At 42.8% G+C, this 15,531-nt stretch overlaps 8 protein-coding genes across 8 annotated transcripts; 5 read left to right on the top strand and 3 right to left on the bottom strand.

Annotated features, from left to right (window-relative positions):
* Nucleotides 1-195: 195 nt before the first annotated feature.
* On the top strand, nucleotides 196-633 carry MRPL27 (LALA0S13e01574g1_1; the record flags this gene model as incomplete). The annotated part of the gene is made up of 1 exon (XM_022772866.1): nucleotides 196-633. One exon carries the CDS (start codon nucleotides 196-198, stop codon nucleotides 631-633), a length of 438 nt encoding a protein of 145 aa, XP_022630927.1.
* Nucleotides 634-951: 318 nt separating this feature from the next.
* Nucleotides 952-2,510, bottom strand: SSH1 (LALA0S13e01552g1_1; the record flags this gene model as incomplete). Its single annotated transcript, XM_022772855.1, has 2 exons — nucleotides 952-2,432; nucleotides 2,501-2,510. The coding sequence occupies 2 exons, from the start codon at nucleotides 2,508-2,510 to the stop codon at nucleotides 952-954; spliced, it is 1,491 nt and encodes a 496-aa protein (XP_022630926.1).
* Nucleotides 2,511-3,658: 1,148 nt separating this feature from the next.
* On the top strand, nucleotides 3,659-3,949 carry MIC12 (LALA0S13e01530g1_1; the record flags this gene model as incomplete). Its single annotated transcript, XM_022772844.1, has 1 exon — nucleotides 3,659-3,949. One exon carries the CDS (start codon nucleotides 3,659-3,661, stop codon nucleotides 3,947-3,949), a length of 291 nt encoding a protein of 96 aa, XP_022630925.1.
* A 1,167-nt stretch (nucleotides 3,950-5,116) lies between these two features.
* TAE1 (LALA0S13e01508g1_1) lies at nucleotides 5,117-5,812 on the top strand (the record flags this gene model as incomplete). The annotated part of the gene is made up of 1 exon (XM_022772833.1): nucleotides 5,117-5,812. One exon carries the CDS (start codon nucleotides 5,117-5,119, stop codon nucleotides 5,810-5,812), a length of 696 nt encoding a protein of 231 aa, XP_022630924.1.
* Nucleotides 5,813-7,693: 1,881 nt separating this feature from the next.
* Nucleotides 7,694-9,793, top strand: RGD1 (LALA0S13e01486g1_1; the record flags this gene model as incomplete). Its single annotated transcript, XM_022772821.1, has 1 exon — nucleotides 7,694-9,793. One exon carries the CDS (start codon nucleotides 7,694-7,696, stop codon nucleotides 9,791-9,793), a length of 2,100 nt encoding a protein of 699 aa, XP_022630923.1.
* A 144-nt stretch (nucleotides 9,794-9,937) lies between these two features.
* LALA0_S13e01464g (LALA0S13e01464g1_1) lies at nucleotides 9,938-12,259 on the bottom strand (the record flags this gene model as incomplete). Its single annotated transcript, XM_022772810.1, has 1 exon — nucleotides 9,938-12,259. The coding sequence occupies one exon, from the start codon at nucleotides 12,257-12,259 to the stop codon at nucleotides 9,938-9,940; it is 2,322 nt and encodes a 773-aa protein (XP_022630922.1).
* A 594-nt stretch (nucleotides 12,260-12,853) lies between these two features.
* Nucleotides 12,854-14,824, bottom strand: LALA0_S13e01442g (LALA0S13e01442g1_1; the record flags this gene model as incomplete). The annotated part of the gene is made up of 1 exon (XM_022772799.1): nucleotides 12,854-14,824. The coding sequence occupies one exon, from the start codon at nucleotides 14,822-14,824 to the stop codon at nucleotides 12,854-12,856; it is 1,971 nt and encodes a 656-aa protein (XP_022630921.1).
* Nucleotides 14,825-15,102: 278 nt separating this feature from the next.
* SHG1 (LALA0S13e01420g1_1) lies at nucleotides 15,103-15,528 on the top strand (the record flags this gene model as incomplete). Its single annotated transcript, XM_022772788.1, has 1 exon — nucleotides 15,103-15,528. One exon carries the CDS (start codon nucleotides 15,103-15,105, stop codon nucleotides 15,526-15,528), a length of 426 nt encoding a protein of 141 aa, XP_022630920.1.
* Nucleotides 15,529-15,531: the final 3 nt, after the last annotated feature.

Below are 15,531 nucleotides of genomic sequence, written 5' to 3'. Positions count from 1 at the left end.
TCTGGCTTGACCGGCAGTCTTTCCATGTCTCATGTCACTAAAAGACAATGTGATAACAGTTTCAACGACACACGTCACTAAAGGAAAAAGTGATAAGAGATAGTATATAAAATTTTAAGATTGGTGAAGAGCTAGCTCATCATACACCGGAGAGATCAACACAAGTGCGTTAAATAGCCGAGAACCCTTGCTGATATGAGACCAACTCTTGCTAATCTATTTCGCGAATCTCCCGTGTCTTTGCTGACGAGGCCCTGGAAAAAAAATCGGGACGGTACACTATTTTACGGTGTTTCCAAGTCAGGAAACAGAAGAACTGCCTTGACTACAAAGCAAGGGAACAAGACGCTATATAAAGGTACTCGCTCTTCCCGTATTGGTAAGCACACAAGGTATGGTGGTTATACTATCAATTGGGCCAAAGTGCGTACGTTCGTGACCCCAATGAACTTCAACTCAGAGCTAAAACCTCTGGTAAGTCATAATGTGCCCGAGCTAAAGCACAGTTTTCAAGGATATCAAAAGGGTGCACTGGATGCACAGCTCTACTTCCAAAAGCTGCGGAATTACGTCAACGAAGGGAAAGTACAGAGTGAAGCATCGGATGTTAAATGCTATGTTGAAAGAGGATAGAGTAGGATGAAGCTCATGTATATAAAATCAGAATTTGCATATACCCACAAAGATGTGGTAAACGATCATTTTAAGTACTAGGGTCTACCAAATAGACGTCTTGTTACCGATGAATTCCTAGTGAACGTCTGGTCAAGAATTTCAGCAAAATTCGTTAGTTTCGTTAGCATGTTACACTTGTTGCGCTTCAGGATAAGTCCAATTCACTCAATGAAAACAATGTCCAGAGAGACGTATTAAAAATGAGCACAATGAATGTCTTTGAGATACTCTATTTATTATATCTTTTTTAGTCTTGTCGCGCGAAGGCGCATGTTCTTAAGCTCCTGTTACGCCCAAAACTTGGGTCAAAGCACTTTGGCCACCACTTTGTTGGAACTCGGCAGTGATCAGCTCTAATAGAGAAAATGCACCGCTTACACCAACAATGATACTTGCACCTTTGCCTTTCAAGCCCAAGAGCTCACCGACAACAACTAAGATGGCTAGAATGCCAGCACCGGTAGTAGATGCAACTGGAACGATTTTCTCCAATTCTTTAGTGATACCTTGTTCTCTGTGGCCGGTCAAAGTGATTCCTTGATCTTTGAATTGGACGCTAATGTCACGAGCAGAAGCACCACTAATGGCTTGCCAGAGTCCTGCGAACCAAATACCGGTCACAATCATGAATGCGCTAAAAACAAATGGGGTGAATGGTTGTCTGGTGAGGCATTCGATGAAGGATTTAGGTGGAGTCAACAAGGACAGTGGGAATTGCGGGACATATAGCAGGTTGTTCGAGGACGCATAACCACCGATGATTTTGTACAAGAGGGAGGAAGGATCATTGCGAGCGACAACTTGAACCAAAATGAAAGCCAAAATGTGGATGTAGAATAGCAAAACGTACGAGAACAGCACAGACAGCCCACCCACATAAAGTAGACGGATTGGGTAAACGTTGTTAACACCACGGGCTCTTGTGGATCTGATGGGCAGTTCGAAGCGGAAATTGTTCAGCAGGCACACAGCTCCCGCCAATGCAATAACCAGAAGCGAAGTAGTCAAATTAGGCAAGTAGTCACGGTTGAAAGCTCCCACAATGCCTCCCACAATGGTCTTGTGAGAAGAGCGCAAGGACTGGAACAGGTTGATGACTGCACCTTGGGCTTCACGATGGCCCTCACTGTCGACTAAAATTTGGTTCACGCCCAAAACGTCCGCAGCAAAGTTGGTAGCAATGTTTATTGTGGTGATGGCCATTGCACCAGACGCAAAACCGTAGCCCTTGTCGATCACCTCAACCAATAGGGTCACAAATAGCCCTGCTGCAGCCAATTGCAAGTTTAGTAGAACAATTTGGAAAACAGACAATGCGGTACCGTAGTATCCCGAAAAAATGAACACGTTGGCAAGCACCACGTACTGCAAGATGGCAAACAATTTCGTGGAGGTCTGGAACAATTCACGGTCCTGGCGCACCTTGAAGTTCACACGGACCAGCTTAAGACCTGCTAGCACCTGCATGATCAAAGCAGAAGATACCACAGGGAAAATTCCAAACTCGAGTAGCGTCTTAGGCTCAGCTGCAAAAACACCACGCACAAAGTAAATAGGGTCCAAGACCGCACCAGCGCTTCCCTGCTCTTCTAAGCCACTGTTTTTGGCGAGGCCAGCTAGAGGAAATTGGCCAAACACATAGATTAAAGCCGCACAGATCGTGTATACGACCTTGTCGTCAAATCCAATTTTTTCGTACGGTAGTTCCACCTCGGGAAGTAGCGGTGCAAAAGGCTTTGCCAGCTCGATCAGACGAACTTAACCAAACACACAGAAGTTAGTAAACCAATTCAGGTATCAAATTCAGCTAAAACCAGCAACATACAGCCTGCCATTTGTCCAATTGAGTTGGTTTTTCTAGATGGTCTTAGGTATGATGAAAGATTCCAACCAGTGCAGTTTATGATAAGTGGGAATTTTTTTTAGCCCGTTGAGATCATTTAGTACGCAAATAAGATTACGATAGATATTGTCTTTAAGAAGACATTATTGAACACGGTGAAGGGAAGTTTGGCAGTGCGGGCCATAAATAACGATTGACAGGAAAGGAGTGAAACTCTGTGTACTTTCGATACCAAATGGTCTGGCTTGTAGCGGTGTCAATGTTAACTACAATAAAAAATATAAAACAATCATTATGTACGTGTGTGACGTTGACGCTGTCTGGAAAAACCCTTGTTGGGTCAAGTTTCAAATCCCAGGGCCAAGTTTTAAATTTCAGATTAAAGTCAGTTGTTTGCCCTTAACTATCAACGTCGCATTTTGAGATTTAGCTATTCGTGCCTCGTGTTCTGGTGCGATATCAACAGATCCAATACGTTTACTAAGAGGATTCCCATCTGGGCTTTTGGTACCATTTTGAACAGTATACAACTTAACGAACACGCCAAAGAATCAGCTTGTTAACTTTATCCCAGAGAAACTATACCACTGTCATCATCAAATCACGTGACTAGAAAATACGACATGGAATTAACGGATAGACACAGGAACGTAGAAGATCTTAGAAATTTGGAAAAGTGCGCATGTGAGTGTGTGGGCCTTCTCCGTGACTAAATAAGAATCCTTCACCGGAAGAAGCTCCTGCAGAATTATGTATACTTGTGTCAACTAGCTCAGCAAATCACAAATTGCACATGCTGAAGCCATGTGACCTCGTTATTCACACAATTTTTTAAACTAACGGATTCATACTAGTGAAACACAGATTATACGCTTTTATCACATAACGCATTTGCATTTCATCCACGTTTCCTTCCTGGTTTCTAAAGGCTTAAACTGGTGGACGTTGGTTTTCGGTGGTAGAATTGAATAACTAATGTTCTCGTATATAGTTACTCTGAAATAGTAAGTAAATTGGACAGCTGGAAGATGAAGAGAGATCCATCGATGTCCAAGAGGCATCTAGTAGTTTAGACGGTTGTTAATTTGTCCTTTTGCTCGATTGCCCGTTTCAACTGTCAGGAAAAGATTAACATTTGCAATGAGTAAACTACTGAAGCTCACATCAGTCGCAGTCTTGACTTCGTCATTAGCCGGTGCTTCTTACATGTACGTCATAGATAGAAACGGTTATCATTATCACAATGCGACTTGGAAACGCGTTTCGGATCATGTACAGGGTATTTTGGACCGCAAAGATGATCTTGTGGTACATCATAGAGGCCAGAACGCCCAGGATGTAGTGGTCAGACCTTTTGGCGAGACCTTGAAAGACTTGTGGAATGCACAGATCAGAAGCAGTGTCGATTGGATCTACTCGTGGGGTAAGTGAAAGAGAAATTGTAATTATAGGGAAGGGGGCCTGTGGATGAATGCATGGATTTTGTTTTATGGTCTCTCCGGTTTGTAATGGTCCTCACGTTTGCAAGCCAACTTCGTCAAAAACACTTTTTGCGCGACAAGGCGCAGCCTTCTCCGATTCGGTTGAAACCCAAATCACATCGTATGTATATATAGACGCATAAAACTAATGACGAAATACACCGATCAGAAAGAAGAGAGTTCCCTTTTTTGTCACTGAATATCCTTCAGAGTCTGAATCTTGTTTGGAGGAGATAGATCTGCGGCGCAACCTGTGATTGTGATGGGTTCGACTGTCTTAATCTCGTAACCTCAGCTACGGTTGACAGATATACGCTACTGGTCTAATATCGAAAATAATATCGGTTTCTTTATCTGACGCCAAACGTCTAGAGAATACTTTCATCAACAAATAAACAAGCTGAGCGTCCTTTCTTTGTATACCTCACTAAAGTTCGATGCGTCCAAGGATAAATTCTAAGCACAACCTTGAGTATGCAGCGATTGTCTCAAATTCCAAGTTATTTTTCTCCGGTTGAGGGTCCGAAGCTCGAAAATATGGGCTGCACCCTGGATATGGAAGCCCAAATATTCGACAGGAAAAGAACAAGTTGGTGGTGGGTGGCTCAACTGCCTACTTATCTCTACTTGGAGAATATGAGCGATTTTCTCTCAGTCTTGAAGAGACTTGGAATCCAAAGTCATTGACTTATTACCTCCATATGTGTGTCGTCTTAGACATGCAAACTTAAACGCAGGCATGAAGGTTTACACAATCGAACAAACCAAGTCTAAACAAAAACTATGGCGCAGTATAGAACCAAAATACAAAGCTGGCTTCTATTAACGTCTTAAAGCCAGTCCTGACAGTGCTATTTATTGCACCAATTCCAGTGTCAGACAAAACATTCAAAAAGAAAATGTACGGATAGAGAGCTTACATGAAGAACGAAATCAAATCCTTTGCAGCTACTTAACGGCCGCGAGTACTGTGGGGATTGGTATTCCAGTTACTAGTTTGTTAAATAATGGACTCTATAATCAACGTTATGTGAATCTGAAAAAATTCGAGTACTTTAATTGTGAAGGTCATCGCATCTCCAGTGCATTTGCAAAGTATAATACGTTTGACGGAGCTATGGAGAGGCCAGACGCTCAAATCAATTACAATGATGCTGTGGAATACTGGACGTCAATTCCAGCAACGGTAGACGGGGTTTTAGGTGGATATGGCGAGACCACAACAGTCCCCGCAATGGACGTTGTGGGTTCGAACCATTTTTTGAGGAAGTTGAAGTCTCGAATGGTTTTGGAGTCTGGGTACAAAAAGATAGGTTGCGATATTGGCGCCGGGATTGGTCGCGTTACGCGGGACATGCTACATAAACATTGCGAAATTGTAGATCTTGTCGAACCGGTCAAGCCGTTCGTGGATCAAATGCGTGTTGAGCTGGAACCGCTTGCAAAAGAAGGACGATTAGGCCAGATTTTTGACATTGGAATGCAAGAGTGGATTCCAGAGGAGAAAAGGTACTGGCTTATTTGGTGTCAGTGGTGTGTAGGCCACTTACCGGACGACGAGCTTATAAAGTTTTTTCAGCGTTGCAAGAAGAGTCTTCAACCCAATGGGACGATAGTCGTGAAGGAGAACAACACTAATGTGCCAGAGGACGATTTCGATGCCACAGATTCATCAGTAACGCGTTCGGACGAGAAATTCAAGCAGCTGTTCGAGAAGGCTGGATTGAAGCTGATAGCCACAGAACGACAAAAGGGCCTTCCGAAGGAACTCTATCCGGTTCGTATGTACGCGTTGAAGCCGCAAGACAGCTGAGAGAGAGCGTTCCCTCAACAACAAACTACGTGCGGTTTGCAGAAAAATGTGGAAACCAAGAAAGTACGTACTTAGATCATAAGCTCGGCAGCTAAAGAATAACGAGTCTCAAATCAGATAGGAGCGAAAGACTAATTTCAATGGTATTTTTTTCTTCAATCAATAAGTCAGTTGAACTATGCATTTAACCGGTATAATATCATCATTTAGAGCGAGAACTCGTATTCTTTAGTTTTTTGACACTTAACAAGAGCAAGCAGTTTTACAAGATCCACGCACACCGTAAACACGCATCCTCATAAACTTTATAAGAGACGGTTTCTATCGGCATACGCCATCCACTTCAGACAGATGCTATGTCTAACTTCAAGATTTGCCCAAGGGAGAGAAGAAGAGAAGAGAGGAATCTTACCGGGAACATGTAATCTGTCTTATATAGTCGTGGTATGAAAAATTACAAGATGCGTATATAGTGATATCTATCGGAAAGCAGTTAGGGCTTCTACGGCATTACTTGTTCAGAAGGTTCGACGGTAGTTATGAGTCAGGAAGCGGACGAGAATGAAAGTTTGGCATTTTAATACTAGGTTGTTGTACAATTCTGGGTGATTTTTTGTAATCTACCTAAAGAAAAATAGACTTTGTTTATACTAGTGTATAGACTACGTCTCTGAAGTGTCATCACACGGTTGACGACACATTCTCTCTTGGGATTTATACGCGTTAACTTCATCGATCCTTATGTTGATATGCAGGTGACGGGTGTTTAGGGTTTGGTGTCGCTATGTGATGGGTAACAAACTGCCCTTCGATATTCAAGGTCACTCTGCTAAAATACTGACGCTGTCGTTAAATCACGTGACAGTGGTACATTTTGCAACATAAAAGCTTCGCGGGATGGGACTTTGACTGAAGTCAGCATTGAATAGTGGTAAAAGCCATCTTCTTTTGAAGATTGGGTACTGGCTTACTAATTTTTGCTTTGTGAGTTTCTTTCTTTTAGAATTTCTTGCGATAAAAGGATTAAGAAACGCACATGTAATTTTATTTAACTCATTTCCGTAGCGTCAAGCATCCCGGTAGCAGCGTGACATCCCAACATTCGCGAGTTTTTGCGGCTCGCATCGCATTATTGCTAGTCACCAACTTTTGGAGATCTTTACATTGTTTGTTGATATCGCTAGTGATGGTGTCAGTCGCTGAAGCTTGGTCACATGACTCTCTGTCGCACTGCCATTCAAATAAAAATAAAGCATTTTTCATCCCGAAAGCATAGTTGACAGTTATTTCATCGCTTATCACAGTTTACAGCCTTCAATAGCGTCATTCACCGACCATGCTTTTTAGGATGGTTGTTCAGAAATCGTATGGCGTCTAAGCCCTGATTTCAACGGTCAATCACGTGAGCCATTACAACAGTTCAATACTAAACCTGACTGTACACCGCGAGTATCTCGAGCTTTTCTAAAACAAATACGAATAGCAGTGCCATCATTATTGCATCCAGCGGATGCTATTCCCAGGAAAACCGTCCTACTCTACGTTAAATCGTCATTTTCCAAGGAAGAATGTGCCCTCAGAAGGCGAAACAAAAGGTATAAAATTTACAGTACATCAGAGTCGCTAAAATCAGTACAAGTAATCCGAATCTTGACGTGACGCTGCGAATAAGCCGACATAAACTCATTGGGCAACTGTCGCTAGTATCACTGTATACGAAGTACTTTCCACTAATATTACACCAGGTATGTAAAGTTGAGCTTGAACTCTCTCAACGCTTGATCCCACCCTTTTATAATCCTGATCTGTATCAGTAAAGAGCGCTACCAGTACCGGAAATCCTAATATCAAACGTGCTGATCACAAAATTCCTTCTTTGATATGGCAGAACCCCGAATTTCGACGAGTTCCGAGCGTACCACGGAAGACAATTCTGAACCATCCATCATAGCCAACAATGAAAGTAGTGACAGAGTAACGTCACCATTGCCCAAGAATGAAATTAGAACCGATTTGAACGAAGATATAGCACTGAGACCGGAAATCGCTAAAGTCTTAGATTCGGATCTTGCCATTAACGCATTATTATCGCGATTGAAACAGTCTCTATTGACTTGCGAAGAGCTCACGAAATTTGTGCGTAAGAAATCATTCATGGAAGATGTTCATGCCCAGGAACTGGGCAAAACCTACAAGAATTTCTTTCAATATAGTGGGTCGAATTCTTCTTTACAACGAAGTATCCATGGCGTACTAGACTTTGATGGGAAATTAGCTCAAGTCAAGAACAGCTATGTCAAGGCTTTGCAAAAAATGAGCGAAGAACTAGGTGCCTTGCTACTGACAATAAGCAAAATGCGGAAAGGGCTCAAGGAAACAAGTCGAAGACTTGAGAAAGATGTTGCAGAAGCAATTCATATGGCAGAGAAGGCAAAAAATAGGTATCTTTCATTATGTCAAGACTGGGAAAAATTGAGAATGGCTGATCCTTCCAAGACGAAACTGACGCTTAGGGGTTCGAAAACAACCCGTGAGCAGGAGGAAGACTTACAAAGGAAAATTGACAGCGCAGATCTTGATTTTAAGCAGAAGGTTGATCACTCCACGTCTTTGAGAAATACATTTGTCTCTAAGGAAAGGCCGAAAATTGTTTCAGAATTGAAAGATTTGATCCTTGAAATCGATACTGCGATGGCCATTCAATTGCAGAAATACACTATTTGGACGGAAACGCTTATACTTAACAGCGGTGTCACCATCACTCCTTTCGACCCTTCCAAATCCATGAAATCGGTTGCCGTTTCCATGTCAAACAAACAAGATCTGTATGACTTTCTTAACAAGCACAACCAAGGGTCCAGGAGCAACAATTTCATTAACAAAAACCTTATACCCGTTGAGTACAGACAACACCCATCGATGGCGAAGCATCCGCAGGATAAAGGTGGGCTCAATAAGTATGGAACACAAAACCGAACTGTGCCAAGTGGACAATCGTTCAACCCGCCAAACAACTCTTTGCCCAAACGGATTGTTTCAACTCATCACGAATCACCTTTCGAGTCACCAAAGAATAATGGCACACATCCGCCTGTATCTGCCGGTAATTACAAGAACACTGGCATCATAGCACAAGAACCCGCTATGAAAAGCCGAGCAGGAGCTGCATCACCGACTCATAACAAGCCAGTAACTTCGATGGTAGACGCAGTCGTTCCAGAGGGTACCAATCCTGGAGAGAAAGATTTCGCTACACTAGACCCAGGTAACGGCAACCGTACAGCGAGTCTTACTACTTCCATGGCTACCTCTTCAAGCGACAGGCCCGTTTCCCATATGCCATCTTCAGGGTCTCTTCCTCCGGGTATCAGCAAGAATTTGAAAACCTTCGGTGTACCTCTCGAAAACCTTATGGAGTACGAACAGGAAATGCTTCCCGCTGTCGTGCGTCAATGCATTTATGTCGTAGACAAGCATGGTCTTGACCTGGAAGGAATTTACAGAAAATCCGCCAATGTGCTTGAGGTCAGCAAACTCAAAGAGGAAATTGACAAAGATCCCTCAAACATTTCTATGATCGTGCCTCCTAAAAATTACACAGATTCTGACATCTACTTGGCTGGATCCATCCTAAAGGCATTCTTCTCTAATCTACCGACGCCGCTTCTCCCTCCTTCTATGACTTCTGACATCAAGACATGTCTTTCGATACAAGATCCCGTTACCAGAAAAAATTACATGCATGGATTGATCTACAAGTTACCTGACAGCCAGTACTGGACTCTAAGGTCACTGATTTTCCATCTCATGAGAATAGTCGATCACGAATCAACCAACAGAATGAATCTCAAGAGCATTTGCATCATTTGGGGACCAACCATCATAGCTCCAAGTGACACGGATATGAACGACGTGAACTATCAAATCCAGGCGATGGAAGTTCTGATAGACGCCGCAAGTCAAGCTTTTGAGCCTGAGTAATATTTTGTAACTTCATATAAGAGAAAGCGCGACGGTAAACTGAAGCTGGCTGGAGGCCACCAAGTACATTGTCGTTCATCGAATCTCATATCGCACTGTGCTTTGGAAACGATAATTGTGCAAAAATATAGATCCCATAGTCTTTCATAATAAATAATAATACAAACTCTCCTTGACAGTAAAGTATTCTTGACTTGCAGCAAGCGCCGATTTGAATTCTCCTATGCTAACTCCCAAGTTCCTTGTTCCAACCAAGCGCTTGAGCTCATCGAAAGATGTACCACCGTCTCGGCCTTTTAGACATCGCACGATAGAAGCTCGCAGCAAATCCTGCACCCACTCAGTGTTTACGGGCTCGGACGAGGTGACGACTTGCTTTTTGCTTTGAGGTTTGTTTGCTGCACGTTGAACAATTCTCAGTCGCCCATTTTTGACTTTTCTCGGATCTGCAACGAAATCTCCGTTGACGCTGTATGTTCCACTAACTTCCTTCAACAAATTCGAGTTCGCAAACAGCTGAAGCGTGAGTTCGATCTGATAAGCAGGGACATGAAGATAAGATTCCAGCATAGGGACAGTCACTCTATCTTGGGAATTGAGAATTTCAAGTACACTCGCTTGTAGTAGAGTTACTTCCAATGTAAGCAGCGAACTATCTTCCAACCGAAAGTTTGTCTGGATTTCCAAATGATGAAGTGAATTTTGCAAAGTCAGTGGTTTGAGTCCTGACTTAGAATCGCTCTTCAAGTAGAATCTGTGAAACTGACTCCATTGCTGTCGCAACAATGGGGGGAGGTCAATGTCATAATTTGGAAGCTCCTGGAAAGATCTAGGGATGTTCTTACGCTCGAAAATCATTGGGAATAATTCGATCTCATTGCGTTGTTTAGAGTTAAAGCCCTCGAGCAGTAAAGTGCTACGATCCAGGTCATCCCTTAACTTCGATATCTGAGAGAAATGCTCGTTTAGGGTAGACATCGAATCAAACTCGTCTAAAACCATTTTCTCTATATTGTATGGATGCGCGGCCAGCTTCAAATAGTCTTGGCCCATCAGAAGTACTCTTCGTAGAAAACCTTTTTCCAGAAAGATTTTGAAGAAGGGCTCGGAAAGGTCGAAGTCGCGCAGAATGCTGAAAAGTGACTTTACCTTGTGAGATTGAGTTTCGTGATAACTCTTAGCTCCGGAGTCTTCTGTCTTCAGTAGTTCATAGCCGCGCTTGATTATCACATTCAAACTTTTGAGAAAGGGCTCGAGAATTTTCAACTCACCGCCAAAAGTTTCTCTCAAGCTTGCTCTGATGATTTGATGGCAGGACGGTTCTCTCAGCGAATAAAGAGAATTGCAGTAAGATAAGATTTGATCTGCACTTCGGAGCTGCTGTAAAGAGCTTTTGAATCTTTTGGTGACCTCGGAAGCAAGAACATCGAAGAATTCTTGGCGTCTACAGCTTGTCACATGGGTCAGTTTTAAAATGTCAAACTCTTGTTTTGACCCATACTCCAATGCAAAAAGGTTGAAAAGATCTCGGAGACGATGCTCAGGAAAAATTAGACTACTAGCAGTAGCCTTCTTCACAAGCAAAACAAGACTGCGATCAATACAACAGCATATTTCGCACTCTTCAACGATGACACGCTTCACGTTTGTAAGATATCTTTCGTTGACTTCAATCTCGAGCTTGTCCAGCATAGACTCGAGACTGTGGATATAGGCCTTCTGAATGGATAATTTCTGTTCCTTAATCACTATGAGGCGACATTGGCTCATAACACGTAAAAGTGTTTTGAGGCTTTCGATGCGAGCATCACTATAACCGAGTTTAGCTGCTCCAAATGCTTTTTTTAAATCTCGTCTCAAGGTTTCTATAGTTTCCCTTACCATACGAGCCACTTTGTTTCCTAGCACTGATAGACCTGCTTCGACTAGCCGATAGTCCATAAAGTCAGCAATTGATTGAACACCTGGTATTTTGTCTATCAGGAAGGGGAAGGTGTCTGTTAATGGTGTTAGAGCTTTGGTAATGAGCATTTTTTGGACTCGATAAATACCAGAGAAACATTCTGGCCATAATTGTACAAAAGCTGCTTCGAAGTCACTCTCTAAAGCCATGCTTTCTATCAATTCCGAAATAACATGGTCTGCAGCTTCATCAATGCAATCGGTAGCTATTTCCCAAATTTTCGCTACTAGCTCTTCCTGGCCTAAGAGACGGTAAAACTTCGCACGTTTCCGTGATAAATCTAATTCTCCGTCCTCTTTCGATGGCGTGGAAACATATAATTTGCTCTGTGTAATACTCTTGATCAACTCAAGATAATATGCTTTATCCACTGCATTCAATTGAAGGTTTCCATCAGTGTCTTTATGAGAGTACGCTTTCTCACCTAACAACTCAGCTAATGCATCTTTTAACCGCAAAGTCACCGAAGCAAAATCATGAGACCCACTAATGCCTGTTGGCATGCTCCGATGCAGCTTCGGCACGGCGAAGAAGAAGCAATTCGTGATTTCGTTGTATATCGATGATGAGTTTCTCTATCGTCTTATTCCACTACGCACCTGTTAACTCTAATAAGAGATCCGTGGGACGTGATGTAACGTCAGTCCCAGGTGGGCAGGATAACAACTGAACAGCGAATGTTAGCGCTGTCTTAGGCGCGCTAATCTCATTGTTTGTTTCATCCATGAAGCTTACGTCCAGCTTTTGTTAGCTTCTTCCGAGTAGATAACAACATCTTGTTGTCTAAAGTGCCGGTGACAGCGCTCTTCGTATATTTCATGAAACGGTTATCGAGTTGCTTTAGCGTGAAAAGAAGTCGCTTAACGTTTTTGGGTGCATAACATCCAGTGTCCTCGGCTATATGTGGACTTTTCATCGATCAACCTCATCACCAAAGTAGTCGCTGCTCAGACGTCAAATAGAATTCATAGAACGAGAAAATGAATTTTTCCACCCGTTTCCCTTGTGAAAGACTTTCTTCTGCTATGAGGCGGTAGTGAGTGACGGTTAGCCGCAAAAATAATGCTCAATATTGGCCTTGTATTGCAGATCTTGGATCAGCAATGCTTATGTCCATGAAAGTCCACTCTAACTATGTTGCTGTCATTTTTGGACCTTACCGGCTCGAAATCATCATTGAATGTATACTGTGCATTTTTTTGGAGCAGGATGCCTGTATTCACCAAGGATTCCAACGATGTCTTCAAAAGTGAAGTATTGATCTCAGTTCGGTCTTGCACTTCGTGAAAACTCAGACTATTGTGCTCGTCGAACTGTATAAGTACTGTAGCTTGCAATAGATTCAATTGAAGGCGCAACGGCCTCGAATTGGCGCATATAAAAGGCGTTTCGACTTCAATGGTACTAAGCATAGGAATAAGCGTTAGTCTTTTTTTGTAAATGACTGAGTTTTGGCCTCCCACAAAGTTCTCAGTAACAGTGTTCCACACTGATTGCAAACTCTTCGGTAGTCTAACAAGTGTCGCAGAGCTGGGTTTGTAGAAAAGCTCCATATCTTTTTCGGAAAGAATTATCAACCCCAGATGTCGGAAGCTATCCAGCTGTTGCTGAATTGTCACTGATCTTTGGAGTGAGTGCTTCACACTTCGTAAACGGCCGTTGCCTGAAAGATTTTGGCAAAGGAGCGTGTCACACACCTGGAGTTCTGGGGCGCACAACGCAGGGTCGAAGATATATCTCAGAAACGAGTCGCCCTCTTTGATTGCCCTACGAAGAATGCAGTTATTAACAAAAGCGTTCCCAATGGTATCAGATAATCCAAACAACTCAATCATCCGGGTCAAAATTCGCGTCCACAGCTGGATACTGAAGTTAGAATGTCTTGAACGCTTGAAATCCTCGTTCAGTAACTTGGAGATTCCAGATGCCATTTTTGTCGCTCTCATCTCTGCTTTACAATAAGCCTCCCAGTAAGCTTCAAACCTGGCTTTGAAAGTACAATCAAGGAAAAGTAGACAAAATATTTCCTCATGGTAGCAGATCAACCTTTGGAGCGCAGGCAGCTCCCATCGTCGGGATATTGCTTGGTCCGCCGCACTGTAAATGCCCGTAACAATGGCATGAAGGAAAACGTCGCTCTGTCCCCCACGCTTTGCCAGCTCCTGTAAATGTTTGATCGTGGTTCGATTGAGCTCCAAAGTAACGCGGTAATCCCTTGCCAGAGAATGTACTAGTTTCCCCAAAGCTCCTGGGCTAAATATGGTCTGGTTCAGGATTGTTACTCTTGCAGTTTCTCTCGTTGTCAATGAAAGGCTCGAGGTGATCTTTTGTTCCGTGACGATAATGTCTATTATGTGGGTTAAAAAGTCCGTTGCTGGAAGAGGATTGAGGGTAGACGCAAATGAGGTTGTGTTTTCCAAGTAAATAGCCTCGATCGAAAAGTCAATTGTTTTGTGTGTAATTGACTGCAGCATTTCATAGATTCTTCTCGTCAGGTTTGTAGTTTCTGTCAAGAAAGATCTATCTTCTCTGGCAATCTTCCAGGATAGCTCCAGCAACTTCCTCAGTTTACCAGCTTCACGTTGAAACAGGCATTCTAGAAACTTGAATTTGAGCTTTCGGATCCATCCAAAAGGCGATTCATTGGCCTGTGGCGCAACATTGTCCTTATTTTCCTCGAGTAGTCGTAAAAGAGGAAGTAATATCATTAATGTCTGTTGAGAAGCCCGGTCCGCGGCTTTGAAAACTGTATAATCAGCTTCCACAAAACCGGAGCATTGGCTCAGGAAGCTTTCAACCATGTCTGAAGCATATGAGTCCAATTTGAAATTTAGTAGTTTGAATGCATCGCGGTCTGCACCCAAGGATTTCTTCCTGAGCTTCTTGGGTTTGATTCTCGATAAGTAATTTTTGGACTGAAGAACCAAGTTGCAGATGCTAGATACCTCACCAATGTTTATATTCCTGATCTGCAATTCTTCCAGCTTCGCTGTCAGGCAGTCCTCGATCACATTATAGTCAGAACCTGGTGGGCCATAAACCTCTATTTTAACGTCCCCAGGCTTCATTTCAAAGATACAAGCAGTTCCAGAGCATTAAGAGATCCTTGTGATGGGCGCGAAGGTTGTTTTGTCTGAGAAGACTCTGTTCACTGTACTCTCATTTCATCGCATCTCATCTCATCATTAGCTTTCGATTAGATATTTAACATGACAAAACGAACACATTCAATGCTTGAGATCAAGAAGATCTAAAGCCTCCGACTAATATCGTATATTTATTTGTATAACTTCTACCGCAAGTAGTCTTTCGTTCTCGATCGTCGATTGGCTTTGGTAGACTAGCAATGACGAGTAATGAGATAGACCCAGCAGTGAAGCTGGCCGATGAGTTCAAGAAACGAGGATCGTTTGATGAGCAGAAAAGCCGAATTCTCGCTGAAGTGATTGAGGGCACAGACGGGATGAGTTTAGAAGAATTTGTGCGGACTAGGACTGCTACATTGGTCAATACGATAGTTCAAGAAGACGAGTCGTTGATCTTCAAAAATAGAGGCTCTACCAGTGCTTTGATTGAAGGACGACTCGTGAAAAACGGATTTGAGGAATTGAATACGGAAAGTATACATATAGATGCTATTTTGAGGAAAATGGTCGAAGATCCTGCTTTCAAAGAGAGTTTGAAGGAACGTTTGCTTGCGAAATGCGACTACGACATGACAGAGAAAAATGAACGCGTTACGGGAGAAAAGGACAGTTCATCTGCTGAATAGGGA

This window comes from Lachancea lanzarotensis, scaffold LALA0S13 (genome assembly GCF_000938715.1).
Source record: "Lachancea lanzarotensis genome assembly LALA0, scaffold LALA0S13, whole genome shotgun sequence".
In the NCBI taxonomy this organism is placed as follows: Eukaryota; Fungi; Ascomycota; class Saccharomycetes; order Saccharomycetales; family Saccharomycetaceae; genus Lachancea; species Lachancea lanzarotensis.
The sequence above is the reverse complement of the archived record's forward strand: the minus strand, read 5'-3'. Positions and strand labels throughout refer to the sequence as shown.